The 15649-nt window shown below is 35.2% G+C and overlaps 1 protein-coding gene across 1 annotated transcript in view; it reads left to right on the top strand.

The window, feature by feature from the left end:
* The window catches only part of LIN7C (lin-7 homolog C, crumbs cell polarity complex component), a 429094-nt gene that overhangs the window by 174137 nt on the left and 239308 nt on the right, over window positions 1-15649 (top strand). Inside the window, exon 4 of the mRNA XM_044059602.1 lies at window positions 14153-14362. Coding sequence (XP_043915537.1) covers window positions 14153-14362 — 210 coding nt within the window. The remainder of the gene's footprint in view (window positions 1-14152; window positions 14363-15649) is intronic.

Here is a 15649-nt window from a genome sequence, read left to right as displayed (position 1 = left end):
TGCTCAAATGGCAGAAGACCGAGATGAAGGAAGTAAAAAAGAAAAATGTTTGGGTGAGCAGTAAAGAAAGTTCTGGACAGATATAAGGTACAGGACAATGTTATTGCACCTCTGGGAGTAAAAGCTGAAGAGGAGCTTTCATTTTAATTAAACTTTTTGTGACTTTTTTTTTAAACTGGCCAGGCTATGGAAAATGTTTTGGGGGCCTGTGGAAAAAAAAAGACTTTCCATTGTTAGAATATGTTGTGCAAGCCTTTGTTAGGCAAACAAAGAAATAATTTTGATTCAGTTTAGAAGTGAAGTGGGAACAAACTAACTGAGAAAATATTTACTGACAATGTGTAAAGAAGTGGTGGACACTACTAAAGTCTGTGAAGAAAGAGGATTATGGGGCTGGGAATGTGGAATAATTTTAAAAATGGAAAATGACAATGTGACACATGCCTAATATTATTAATGTGCATAGCAGTAGAGGTTTTATGAGGTACAGAGGACAACCAAAGATTTGTTATTTATGTAGAAAAAGTGATAATTTAATGAATTTGACAAAAAAGATGTTTATATGGTCTGGTCATACAAGAAAATGAAATTATACAAGAAAAAGTTAGAAAAGAATCCTATACAATAACACACAACACAGCAAGAAAGAAAAAAAAAAGTAGAAGTATTTAAATTTAAAGGGAAAGACGAAGAAAAAAGAGATGAAACAAGTGAAGAAGGGTCAGAGTGGCATACAAGTAAAAGGCAAGAAAAAAATCAATAGGAAAAAGTTAGGGAAATAAAATATAATGGTAAGAGAGTATACGAAGGTAAGGGATAAGAAAGTTATTCTAATAACTAATATTGGCTTTGAATGTGAACAGTACGAAGAATATTGAGAAGAATATATTTTACAATGGTGTGCTGCATTAGATACTCAAGTAATGTTAGAAGACATTAGAATGCTATTACTTAAGAGAAGAAATGATGCAAACAGAAAAACTTTGGAATGGTACTGTTTGGAATGTAGGCAAAGAAATATGTTTAGGTATATGTACTACGCTAAGAAAATATAGAAATATTGGATATTACAGTAGTAGAATTAGGCCAAATAACAGTAGTGGATATAAGATGGAAAATGTGTATATAGATTAATAGCTTTATTTGCATATGTAACAAAAAAGAAAGCAAAACAATGTTTAAAATTATACCTAATTATGTCTGTGTTAGCATAATTATAATAATGACAGGTGACTTTAATTGTAATTCTGAGAAATAAAAAGAATAATCGTGATGTTAAAAATGGTTACTAAAATTAACAGAAAATTAAAAATATGGGAAAATAAACATTGGACTTGCAAAAAAAATTAAATTAAGACATATTGATTATTTTTGATATCACAAGGCCTAAAAATTACACAAAAAGGAATTAAATATAATGGGTTCTCTGATCACGTGGCAATTTGGATAAGAATTAATGAAAATGAGGAATATATTAAAATAGGAAAATGCATAAAAAGAGTAAGTGAGAAAGATTCAGGAGAAAAAGAAATTACAGATTTATGGCAACAAGTATCAGTATGAGAGATTTTTATGAAAAATGGACAAGATGGTGGATTCGGTTCAAAAAGAAATACAAAAAAGTATTTTAGAATGTATAGAAAAGGAAAAGAAAAAAGAATGAAATATAAAATATTAAGCCAAAAATATTTAAAGACTTGATAGAAAAAAATTTTTATGAAAAAGGAAAATGTTGTATAGATGAAGTCAGGATAAGGTTGAAAAATTGTTATATAAACAAAAATGTTGCTTGCAAGGTAAAAAGTAGCAGTACCATACTTATGTATGTAGGTGAAAGAGGGAAAATAGTAAGAGAATTAAAAAAATGAAGGGAAATGAGTTAAACAATGAGAAATCTATGAATAAAGAATATGTATTGGATTTATATAGTAAAGTTAACATAGAATAAATGTATAATGGTGAAAAGTTAAATAAGGAAGATAAATATTTAGGGAGAAAAATAAATACGAGTTGAATGATTAATAAATATGAGTTGAATGAGATTATGAAAGATATTAATGTTAATTCAGCTACAGGTTTGGACGGAACTTAATGTAGTATGTATAAAGAAATGTATGACTGGCAAAAATGGTGTTTATCGAAGTAATTGAGTGGCTAGAAAGAGGAATCAAGTGTAAAGAAATTTGCACAGGTATGATAAAATTTATGTTAAAGGAGATAGATGAAATAAAAAAAAAATTTTTAAAAATTAAAGACCAATTACACTGAGTAACACAGACTAAAAATTTCATGAGAATAGCAACTAAAAGATTACAATGTAAAATAGAAAGATTACATGATCAGAATTTGTTTGGGAGAAAAGGAAAGGGGAGTCTAGACCTGTTGTGGATAATAAGGGAAGCAATTTGTTATTAATAAAAAAGTGGAAACAAAAATCATGATAGGTGATCTCAGTAAGGCATATGATATTCAGTGTAAATCATTACGGGGAATTTTACAAGCATATAATGAAGTGGAAAAATATTACAAATTAAATCCGTATATGTAAATTATGTAAAACTGAATGTAAATGGTTGAATTGGGAAAAATTTGAAAATCAAGTATGGTATAAAGGATGTCTTGCAAGCAGTATGATCTTTAGTATAATCATAAACACAGTGGTAATGGAAGGAATGATGGAGGATATACAGTTACCAATAATGTATACTTGCGCTAGTGGTGTAGTGACAAAGTTTGAATGGGAAAAATTTATGGAAAATTGAGTACATGGGTGAAGAAAATTGGTTTAAACATAGAGAAAATGGATTTGGGTATGAAGGTATAGGAGGTGTGGAATTTAATGAAAAAGTATAGATATTTTAGGAATAATATTTTCAAGGACAGAATGCAAACATGAACAATGGGAAAGTTATTGAAAGAATCCGACATTATTACATTCTGGAAGACATGGGTTTTCATACAAAAAGAAGGGTCTGTATCATAAGCACGACATTTCATATGTGCGACTACATATACGTCGACATAACGCGAACACTGTAAACAGCGAACGGCCACTGCCTCAAATTTTTCTTGTGAAAAAAATTCACGTGGCCATTCGCAAAAAAAAAAGAAACCCGAATCAGGTGGGGGGCTTCGCTGTGCCCCCACACCCACCCTAACTAAATATACCAACTCCAAGATTGCACTACAGTGAAGGAAAGGCAAACACCATGTAGTTGGCCAACTACCTCCTTGCCCTGTAACATATTCATCGAATCGCTTAAATGCGTTTTGATGAATGTGTTGCTCATTATGTGTTCGCTTTTCAGCTGTTTCGTGCTTGATATAGACCCCAAAAAGAAAGCACATTTAATAAACCCCATAATAATAGGTAAAATAGCTTCTATTGCAAATGTTTAAATGATGTCAGTGAAATATGAAAAAAATTATGCAGGCATTATTTTCATTTATTTGGGCGGTCAACATTAAACTCAGTTGAAGGGAATTTTGTATGTGATAGATAAATGAGGGATTGGGGCTGATAAATCCAATTGTTCATGCAGCCTCTTTAAGTACATATAGAGTACTAAAAGGAATAATGAAATAGATTTGACAAACAATAATGTATTGTAAATGTAGAGAAATTTGGGAAGAAATGGGAATGAAAAAAGGTGTTAGTGAAGAAATGAAAGAATTTTACAGTAAATGTGTATTGTGGAAATTAAACGTGATAGAAAAGACCAGAACAGAATATTATGTTAACATTATGACATCCTTTTATTTGGTGGATGAAAAGAGTTAGAAATAAGAAGAAAACAGTAATGACAGGATACAGAAATTGTCTAAGAGTTAAAGAATGCAATTATTTTTTGTGGAGGTTGTTCATAGGAAAATTACCAGTGGGGGCAAATATGCAGTACAAGAGAAAATGGGATAGAATGTGTAATAAATGTAAAGAACTGGAAATCATGTGTTTTTTATTTAATGTGAAAGAATTAAAAGTGAAAAGAAATATACAAACTTTATTTTAAATTTTGAAATGTTTGGGTTTTATGGGACAAGATCCCAGGATGAAGCTAAGAAAATGGACAATAATATTTTATGTAACACAGACTATATTATGAAAGACTTAATGAAATCAGATACAATAGAAAATGGACATTGACAAAAATACTGGAAACATTTTTTTTGTTGTGGGTAAAAGAATAGGAAGAATACTTAAAATGGAAATGTCAATATATTGAATGGTAAAATATATGAATTGCATATATGTATACAAAAAAAAACTGCTATTTTCAGCCACTAGGTGGTACTGGAGGGATGCTTTTGAGGTCAGAGTTCTTCAGGATGGAAGAAGGTGGGCTGAGAATGGAATGTTGTAGATTACTGAAATATAAATAAATCCTGTGAGCAAGGAGATTGTTTCAGAGGTGGAGAAAGGAAGGAAGTCTAGAGGCACCCAAGTTGGAGCAAGGTAAGCCAAAGCTTATGAGGAAGTAAATTTCAGTACTGTAGTGGATCACTTGCTGGGAGAAGTAACAGAGGAATGCTGTCAGATGAATCAGAAAAAGGAGCTGAATTATCAGACGTTGCTGACAGCAGCTTGGGAGTATGCTTGTCTAGCTGGCTTTAAAAGCATGTCATTCAACCTGGTGTTTGTGAGCAGTCAGAAGACTTGCATATGCAGAAATGGTAAACAAAGGAAATATACTGTGACTGAAGCTGAAAGAAGACTGACTTGACTGCAAGGGCAACAAATCCAGAAAACACAAACCGTGGTAGTAATCGGTACAAAGAACAGCCAGGGCAGTATTTTACCTTTGGGGTTAAAGTACAGAACATAAAAGCATTAATGCAGTTAGGAAAGGAATACTTTTTCAAGGTTACTTTTTAAAGTTTTATTTTAAATGTTTATAAATGCAGTGGAGAAAATGAGCTCATTTGCACCATGGGATGAGTATATTTTTCAGAACTTGAGATTGCAGTTAAGGAATAAAATGTGTAATTCGGAACATCTGACTTGGAGGAACTTTGAGTTAGACATTTTTCTCTCTCTTTATAACGAGGTACTTGACATTAACAAATATATGGTAAAAAATATTTGAGTAGAGATAAGGATTACCCTGAATGTGCTTGATGGAAAAATGGAGCATATTCTAAATGTTACTGTGAATGGGGAAACTGGGAACAGTGAGGTATTGGCAACTGAATAAATTGGTGAAGGCATCATGGGGAGATAACTGAGGAAGATGTAACTAGTATGGAGAAGGATGACAGGAATGAGTTAGGAAGTATTTTTCAAAGAGAAGGTATGGTGCAAGATGAAACTAGATATGCAATACTGGGAAGTGATGGAGAAGGGGGAAAATTTGAGACAGTAGAAGAAGAAAATGATAAATCATTTGGAGGGAGGGTGTGGAAAAGGCGGAGAAAAAGGAAATGAGAGAGAGAGAAAAAACAAAAGGTATGACTTGAATTATGTTTACATTTAGTGCCAATATTCCTATGGTATTAGAGGTGTGGTGTTGCCTGAATGATGTTTCAAAAGCAAAAAAAGTATGGAAGTCGTGTCTATTGGAAACAAGATGTATGAAGGAAGAAAAAAGAGAATTGAGGCATTATGGGGTACAAAGATTATATGGTCATTGGAGAGTGACGTGTTCAGGAATGTTTTTTTTTTTTAGTGAAGAGATGAAGATGATGATGGATGTGACAGTAGTACCTGGAATACTAACGGTAGGTGATCTATATAAGAAAAAGGGAAAGATATGCAAGGATAATTATAGTTTGTTTACACCAATATGATAGTGGAAAGAGATGCATGAGGAGTCTAAACTTACATAAGATATTAAAGTAATAAGAGAAGTTGCAAGACATATAGAGTTGAAATTAGGAATAATAGAAAATAGACAAATAAGGTAGACTTTTAAAGATGTTATGAAAGAATGGCTGGAGTAGAAATGTTGGAGCTATCTCCTCATAGAGCAGAACGGGTTGTAGCAGGGAATGACAGAGAAGTAATAAAAGGTAAAGGGATAAAAATATTGACTGGAGAGATTGCTAAAACAAACGAGGAAAAGAGAACATAGGTTTTATGGGAGCCATATACAACAGTACATTATAAAACCTGGGCAGATTGGTGGACTGCTTGTAAAGAAAAGTACAATAAAGTATTTTTGATTGTAGAAAGAGCAAATGAATAGGAGAGAATATAATTAAGTCATAAGACTTGAAGAGTAAATGGAACAGTGTGGTGATATTGTAACACTGAGAGCTATTTGAAATAGAGAAAGGTTTAAAATATGTTTGGTCAAATATTTTCTAAAAGAAATGAGAGGTTTTGCACTTTGGCAAAGGTGTTAAAAATGAAAGAAGGAAAACTGGGTGCATTGTTTGAAGGAGGAGGTATTGGATATAGATAAGTGAAAAGTAATGGAATTTATGGAAAAGTTTGGTAGAATGCATGAAGAGAAAAATAGTACAAGAAGAAAGTACTGTTGTAGAAGTAAAATTTAACAGTAACTGTTCAAATGATCATAGCTGCAATAGCCTTAACTGTGCTATATCCTGCCAAGGGCATAACGGCTAGGGCACCTTCCATGCTCTCAAACCTTTAGGCAGCTCAAGCTCAGCTAACTAAAAAGACAGGTTTTCATGCCAAGCCCTTTAGAGAGGTCATGCTTACTGAGAGAGCAAGGCTGAGTCCTGAGAAGATGTAGCTCAGAGTAAGAATATATACATATATGCACAATCTGACAAAATGGCATACTCCAAAACTAAGGGGGGTAGAGGGAGTGAAGGAGGGAGTGTCTACTGCAGCAGTGATCATGCGAACATCTGTTGGTATGGTAAGTTTACTTTCACAACTGTACTGTATTCATCATGCTCATCACTGCTGCAGTAGCTGTATAGGTAGACTACCCTAACTTGCGTTTGGGAGGTGGTAGGAAAAGTGTTCAGCCCTGGAGAGTGGTATAATAAAGCCCTGTTCTTAGACCTAGAGAAGAAGTCAAGCTTGTAGTGCTTTGTAAAAGTATGTGCAGAGGACCAGGTTGCTGATTCTAGCATATTTCTAGAATCCAACCATGTACATAAAGCCATAGATGAAGCCAAGGCCCTGGTAGAATGAGCCTTCACCCTGCCTGGAATTGTTTTATTTTGAGTAGAATAACTTAATATAATAGTTTGAGACAATCCTTTGGAAATGGTCTGTTTAGACATAGGCTGTCCAGTCCTACCTTCACAAGAAATAAACTTCTGATACAAAGATTTGAAAGATGTTGTACTCTCAAGATAGTACCCAAGTTGTATGTGGGCATCTGTGGTATGGAGTATCCTTTTGACCACATTTTTGGGTTCAGGAAATAAAACGGGGAGATGGATAGTTTGTCTCCAAGTTACCTTGGATACCCATTTAGGAATAAAGGAAGGTTTCAAAGTAACCTTGACTTTGTGGAAAATGAGAAGGTTTGACTTGTCATAAGAGTCTGCAACTTGGATACTCTTTGCAAAGGTCGGAGCAATTCGTAAACCATTTTTCCATGTTTTGAAACTCAAGTTAGCTTGATAAGCTGCTTCATTTGGAACAAGTCACTATTTTCCTTTGACTTCAGCAAAAAGCACTTCAATACACATTACCACCCCCAAAAATTAAAATAAAAGCACAATTTTTCCAGAGAGAAAATGGCTTTAAAATGTTTCAACAACTTTCAAACTCACAGGGAAAAAACGCACTCCCATTTAAAAGTACAGTTAAGTCTCGAAAATGTGTTACACCAACTCCTAGAAAAAAAAGTACTTTGCTAACTAGGAAAGTACATTTAAATAAATTATTAAATGTTGGTTTTCCTGCTAAAGCGATCTTATCCTGCCCAGCAATAAAATCATGCAAGCCAAACATCTATCCTGAAAAGACCACAGAGGAACCATAATGGAGAGAGGAGAGTCTGCTGATAGGAGTGACTGCAATTCGAAATGCAGAGAATAGACCAGACTGGGTTGGAATTTACTGGAGGAAGCTGGCAAAGGAACCAGGGTATTGGGAGTAAATAATTAGAGAAGGGTAGGTAGTAGAATGGGAAGAGGCCAAGTAGACATTTGGATTGCAGGCTAGATATTGCCTTCTATATCAGGGATTGCTATCTGAGTATAGTCAAAGAAGAAGGGATAGGGGAATCCAAAATAAAATACCTGCACTGGTTGAGTTTTTTTGTAATCTAGAACAAAAGCTACTCTTAAAGGACAATTCCTAAAAAATATAAAATGTTTCACAGTAACCATGGGAATCAATTGGAACAGGTCAGAAAAATTGTATATTACATATGTAATCCATCTTCCCAAAGAAAAATAACGGGACGATGTATGCATGTTTGCCAAATATGCAATAAAGTTTAGAAGGTTTAGGATTTTTGCCTGGAAATGTTTGCATAGATACTTCTATATCCCAAGCAGACTCCTTTTTCCTTAGGTGGATAGCAAATGTTGGAGGTGTGATGGGGAAGAAAGAGGTAACTGGGAAAATATATTTTGAAGTGTAAAGTACTCTAAGCTAACAAATGAGTGTAACTAAGGAAATTATTTCTTTTTTGAGCTGGGGTACAGGATCTGAATTGCCTAGACATAGTAAAAACTTGTTAAGTTTAATTCTAATGGCTACAAAAAGCAATTACTAGAAAATTAGAATCAAAATCTAAACCAGCTATATAGTATAACAGAGATAAAAGAACAGGAGGGTGGGATCTTTAGAAAAGGGTAGGAGTAAATTACATTGAAGAACATGGAAGTTGTGTGAGCAATACATACAGAGAAATGTTTGAGGAGGAATGAAGTTTCAGAAAAGGCAGAAATTGAATACTTTATGTAATTTATGTAATGCTGCATAGATTATAGAATATAAAGCAAAGTACTTGATGTATACGGTTTGTAAATGTGAATTTTATATGGTTTGATTACTTTTATATAAATGCAAGTTTCCCTGCGTCACACGTGATAATTCAATAAGAGTGTATAAAAAAAGCCTACAGGGGAGGACTGTCTTCGGGGGCAAGAAAGCTCTGGAAGAGTTGGTACACAAACCTGTCTTTTAGGCAGTTCATCTCCATCTGCGTAATGGTTTGAGGGTGTGGAAACTCTCCGGCTGTTAAACCCTTCACATCCGTCCTGGAACATAACCCATATATATCCAAGGCTGTTGCAGCAGTGATCAGTATGATGAACATTTATGGATTCTGTAAAAAGAAATATGAAAATTTTAAGAATTTTTTAGAAAAGTAGATTTCACTGAGAGAGATGGAAGAAATAGAAGGAAAGGAAGAATCAGCATCAGGAATAAATGGATTAGGTTATGAATATTATCAAGAGATTAATATTGTGTAACATATTAAATGAATGGGCATGGAGGACTAACAGATGGAAGAAAATTGTGCTAGAGTAAGCTTATATGGAAGCAAAGAGGAAAGAGAGTATATAAAAAAACTGAAGACAGATAAATAATGCAGATTATAATAGAAATGCAAAAAGGGTGCAGAAGGTTTTGGTTGAAGTTATTGGAAAATGTTTTTGGGAATGAAGGGGAGAGAAGTGAAGGAAATAGAAAAAGCAGCTGATATGATTTTGAAAGAAAAGGAAATAAGACAAGTGATTTGGGTAAGAGAAATTTTTTGAATGTTATAAAAATATGCTACGAAATGTCATGGGGAAAGTTGCAGCAAATGAATGAATGGCAGAAAACATAGAAATTAGGACAGAAGTTCGTCAAAGGTATCCATTTAAATATGTCTATCATTAACAATTGCTGTGATTAGGGCAAGGTTTTGTAAAATGAAAAAAACAAAATGGGAAAAGGAATTACAATACTGATTTATCTGTCATATGCAGATAATTGAGTGATTGTTAAGCTGTGTTAGTGGATGAATTATTTAATAAAGCTGGGTACAGTTTATGTCAAAAGGCATAGGCTTTGGTGAAACTAAAAAATAAGTGGAATATAATATGTTATGAAGGAATCCAGTATATTGGGGCAAGATTTGGAGAATATAAAAATGTAACAGTGGAAAAATAATGGAAGAAATGAAAACTTCACCACCATAACCATATTTTGTCTATCATTTAACAAAGTGTATATCTGTATATTAGAAAAACTAGCATATTTAGGAGGAGTGCATTTTTCCAGCTAATATGAAGAAAGAGATGTTAGAAATGTATATATTTTTAATTTTGTTTGGGGATCAGGACCTAATCCAGTGGGAAAAAAAAGGATTGATGTACAATAAAAAGGTCCGACTCTAGAACACCCCATAGTATACTTGACATCCTTGAATTTTTGGGAGGGGTTTTGGAGAAGGTGAAAGAGAGGGGGAGACAAATTGGGAAATGTATGTAAGGTGTGGAGTAATTTAATGTGAAGAAGGAAAAGAAGTGGCAAACAAAAGATGGAAGAAAATGAAAATACATTTGTGGAAGGTGAATTAATGAGGTTGATGAAAATAGAAAATCATGGTATAAAAATATTAGGGTGAAGTACTATACATTTCTTTGGGATGAATTCAAAGATGATGCAAAAATGTTCTGAAGAATAGAATGAAAATGTTTGAGACTTTTTTTTATAAGGCAGGGGATTTCTTGTAGAGAAATTATTGGAGACTTTACAAGTTGTAATAATTATGACCTATAAGGTATTAAAAGAAGGAACATGCAATGGAGGAAGAAACGACAAAACTTTGTTTTTACAGTGTAAAAAAAACATTTTTGTAGAAGTTTTAAAAAGAAATATAAATGGGACGGATTTAAAAATATAACAATATGCCCTAACCCAGTGTGTAAAAATGGGGGAAAGGGGATTATGGATGGATAAGAAAAAAAATGAAATTGAAAAATGGGGTAGAATATTTTGTAGCAATCTGAAGATTGTAAAGATTATAGAAATGAAGATGAGTAGTTATTTAGTAAAAATAGAGATGCTGAAGATGTGCTATGAAATAAGACTGTGGAAGAAAGGATTTGGAGATGCCTACATTAAAAAAAATAGCTAATGCTGGCTTAGAAAAATCCATGTTTTTTTTTTTCTTGAATTGACAAAGTTGATTTGCCTTTCCGTATGGATTATAAAGTTAAGGATTAGAAAAATGGAAAGGTATGACCAATATTATGAATATGTAAATAATATAAAGAAGTCTAAATAACAAAAGGTGTAAATAAAGTGCCACAAAAATTTTTGCATCTACTTGAGCTACCACCAACTGAAGAAGATTGGACCTCTCTTTAATGCCTCATCCAAAGGACAGCCCAATCAGGAGTGCAGCTCTTCCTAATTCTGCACTGTAGTGCCAACAATTTGAAAATGCAATCCACACACCAGGAATTAGGATAGAGCCTACATCATTCTGATCTTCCAGCACCAAAGGCATGTGTGCTACCTGCTGAACTGTTGACACTACAAATGGAGGGCTACAACATTTGTGTCAGATTTTTACCTGCATCTGAACTGCTGCTTAGAAAAATCTGTACCCACCATCTCTAAGACAATGGTAAATTCAGGATTAAAACTCCCTAGTAGAAGCCCTGTACTGAGGGGAAAAAAAGGTACAAGAAAGAAAAGAAAATAATGAAATGTTAGAAATCCTCACCCTTTACCACAAGACCGCACTAAAACATGCCAGCAGGGAACTTCAGAGCCCTATTGGAAAATGTAGAGCAGAGTACAAGCTTAAGATTGCTACAGATGCCAAGGGAAACTACAGACCTTTTAGTTGTCAGGAAATTGAGGAATAATATCCAACAATTTGCTCAGCTCATCCATAATAACGTGAAACATTCCAGTCTCAGTTATGTAGCCAGTATGTCATTGGACAACTTTTGTCTTAATGTTACCCCACCTGCCCACAGTACTGTCCCAGTAACCTTGTAAATTTTAGTTTCTCCTGTAATCACTTTGTAACAAGTGGTTGAATCCTTGTCAAAGGCTAAAAATAGTATGGGAACATTTATGAGGCTACATTGTTATCAGTCCCAAGTATGCACTATTGGAGCCTCTACTTAAGCTGTTCAGCCTCAGCATATTCATAAGGTTGATGTCTGGTGATGGAAAAGACTGTGACACTCTTACAGACTAAAGTGATTATAGGCCCTCTATCTTAATTTGCAAAGCCAAGGAATATGTTGTAGCAGAACTTATTTATGCAGACTTGGGCAACTTCTCCTCTAGACTCCACTCTTGGTTTTGTGAAAAGTAGGTCCTCTCTCCAAAGGTAGTGAACTTCTTTGAAAAAGCTTTTCTCTGTCTCTTATCTATTAAGAGGCGATCTCTGCTTGACTTACAAAGCCATGTCTAATCCAGCCCTGTTGGAAATGTAACACCTAAAGAAATCCCAATCCCTCAGCACCACACGCTCCAGGGACCTCAACCTCATTACCACAATCGGCAGAACATGATGGAGGGACAGGTTCATAACCCAGAGACTGCCCATGCTCTGGAATAGACTTTCCATACATGTCAAGCAGAACACCTCACTGGTCCTTTACAAGAGAAATCTTGATGAGTGGATGGGAAACAGAAAATTCACCCCGGGGATCACTCAAGTGGATCTACTTTATAGAGGCACTGGGAACTAATGGCGGCATGATGCCAGGGCACTTTTATGGGCTAGGCCTGTAAAGGCTCCAGGGCCGTTGGCCTAGTACACACCTGTGAACCTATGTAGAAGCTGTGGACAGTGGCCATGTCATGCATGCTGCTTATAACATCGACAAGACTTTTGATACTACCTCTCATGTTGGTAGTATTGAAAAAGCTTAAGCCAAATTTAATGCAAACCCATACATTATTTGCAGGATTGCTAATTGGCTGTTGAACAGATCCTAAGTTGTAAAAATTGCTGGTAACTCTTCTGAATGTAAGATTGTAACTAGTGGGGTACTGCAGGGATCGGTGCTGAACTATCTCGTATTTGGCATTTGTTTTGTAGACCTCCAAGCCAATATCCCAGAAATGTGGTTGATAAAGTTTACTAATGACTGCCAGCTGGGCACTTATTTCTATTATCCACTGAAACTATGGGATGGAATACTAGCATACCTAGTGTACTGAAAGCAGTCTCAAACTGAGTTCAAGATAATTTAACGTATTAGCATTAGGCAACCAAAGCTTCTCATATTATGTGAGATCTGGGTCATCATGTTTCTACTGTAGTTGGGAAATCTTTACATCTGGCCCAGTTCCTTTTCAAGAGAATACCTTCAAGATCTAGCAAAGTTATCTTACAGCGGTATGCTTCTTTTATCAGACTTTTCAGATGCAGTGATTCCTTTGATTTGTATAACTCCAAGCATATTGCTGAATTGGAAAAGGACACAATGATTTTTAACCAAGATAAGAGACCTTAAATCCTTCAACTGTCCTGATAGGTTTGCACAACTCTGTATACTTGGTAAACTACCAGCTACTGCATTGTGACCTGTGTCTCGCTTTTCAAGCCGCCTGTCTTCCTCATAAGACCAGTGACTGTACAGACATCCATGCTATATATTCCCATCTACCCCAGCAAATAAACAAGACTTGCTACAGGGATAGGTTCCAAGCTCAATGTATTCCCAGCCTTTGAAATGTTACCAGTACAAGTCAGGAAGGTGCGACTTTGTCTACCTTTTAAGGCTAGTGTTGTTGATTGGATGGGCATATGCAAATTTACACCAGGGTTAGCATGCATGGCCATGCCCAATTGGTAGGTAAGCACTATTAAGTGCCTAGGTAAAAGTGGCAAGATCTTGTCCGCTTAATGGTGTATATGGTACATATTGTTTCTATGTTCCTATATTGCTACTCATGGAAGATCAAAGTTGGGTTTTACTTTTCTTGCCATGTTATTAAAAATGTTTTTTTTTTTGTTATATTCAGCAACAAAGTAAATTTTAGTAGTAATGTTGCAAAAATGTACGCAACTTTAAAAGTCTATACATATTTTTTGTGAAGGCAGGTTCAGGAAAAAATTTCCAAGTTAATTGTATTATGATTGTCTACTAAATGTAGCACATAGAACTATCAGCAGAAAGAAATTGCAACAAGTCTGGGTATTATAGTAAAGAATTGACATACTACTACCTATAAAAATGGTCTTTGGTATTGCAGTCCTCACTGTGGTCTCATCAACTTACACAAGCACTGATTTGAACTTGACAGGCAACAGTAGCAGCCTTTGCTGCCAGTGAAGGGCATTCACATCCCAGGGTTGTTGAATTACCTAAAACGGAAGAGGGTCTTGGATTTAACATAATGGGTGGAAAAGAGCAGAACTCTCCTATTTACATCTCTCGCATCATTCCAGGAGGCATTGCAGACAGGCATGGAGGATTAAAACGAGGAGACCAACTTCTTTCCGTAAATGGAGTGGTAAGTTTAATTTCCTCCATTTTTTTAAAGATACCATTGTGCACCCACTTTGACATTTTTAGAAGATGACTGCATACTTAAGAAGGGGCTGTACATCACATAGCGCATTGAACAAGCCCTTGTCCAAGTCTCAGTAAACTGAAGCCAGTCTACCCTGCATATTTGGAGATACCTGCATGACTTATTGAGCCACAGCTTGTTCTTGTGTCCAAAATGTTGTCAGGCCTCTTCATTGTATTGCACTTGTACTAACCTGTTTACTTTCTTTATCGTTTAAGCTGTGCTGTGTTATGTGCCTGACTTGGACTGCTTAAAATTGATCCAACATTACCCAAGATGTATACTTTGACAATACATAACTAAGTGGCGTCTATGGCAATACATAACTTAGTGGCGTCTTTACTATTTCATGAAGTATGTCTGAGAATGTGTATCCAAGAAGTACAGTATAGTGCTACAGTGTTGGGTAGTGAAGCCAGACGTCTTGGCTGCCAGTCAACCTAATAACAGCTGTTTCTTTGACTGCCAATAGATCGGAGGCATTGTATCGAAACACCGTTTGGTGACTGATAAGTTTCCTTTTCTGCATTGTTCGCTCTCTGAGCATGTATGTATAGTTTGGGGAGGGGCTTCACCACCTGCAAAATGTTTTGGCATAATTTTTTTCATCTATCTGTAGTCTAAGAAACAGCTGTTGATAAATTGACGTGTCCAGATAAGGATATGCCTTGCTCTAGGGAGTAGGGAGGATGGTTTGAAGAAAGACATCAAGCACCTCCATGGATGATCTCTCTCCAATCATTTCTCACTCTGATCAGTCAAGTATCCACACCGGTTAACAAATAAGTAGGCTTAAGATCCATGAGGGGGACTAAGAGTCCTCAAATGGGAGGCAAAAATTATATTTAAAAGTCTGCAGCTGTCATTACCCCTGACATTGAATCACTGGCTCTGGAAAGGCTAGAAAAGTATGTGTGCATATTGTTCTTATTTATTAATAAATATGTATTTTAAATGAGATTTGTTGAAGTTCAGTTGTTTGCTTAGGAAATGACTGAATACAACCTCAAGGAAGAGCTGAAGATGCATGCTTCCATGCCTTCAGACATGTGCAGCCTGATCATCTGTGTTGCTTATGATGCAGTGTACAAGGTATCATATGTTGCAGGATCCAGCATGGGCATAAGCTAATACACTTTGCTTTTCCTTATCCCATCTGTTTGGCCTAGGAATTGATGAGCCAGATATATGTGTATGTATGTATATATGTATGTATATATATATATA

The sequence above is a fragment of the Protopterus annectens genome, chromosome 17.part0 (genome assembly GCF_019279795.1).
Source record: "Protopterus annectens isolate FY-2018-M chromosome 17.part0, PAN1.0, whole genome shotgun sequence".
Classification (NCBI taxonomy): domain Eukaryota; kingdom Metazoa; phylum Chordata; order Ceratodontiformes; family Protopteridae; genus Protopterus; species Protopterus annectens.
The sequence above is the reverse complement of the archived record's forward strand: the minus strand, read 5'-3'. Positions and strand labels throughout refer to the sequence as shown.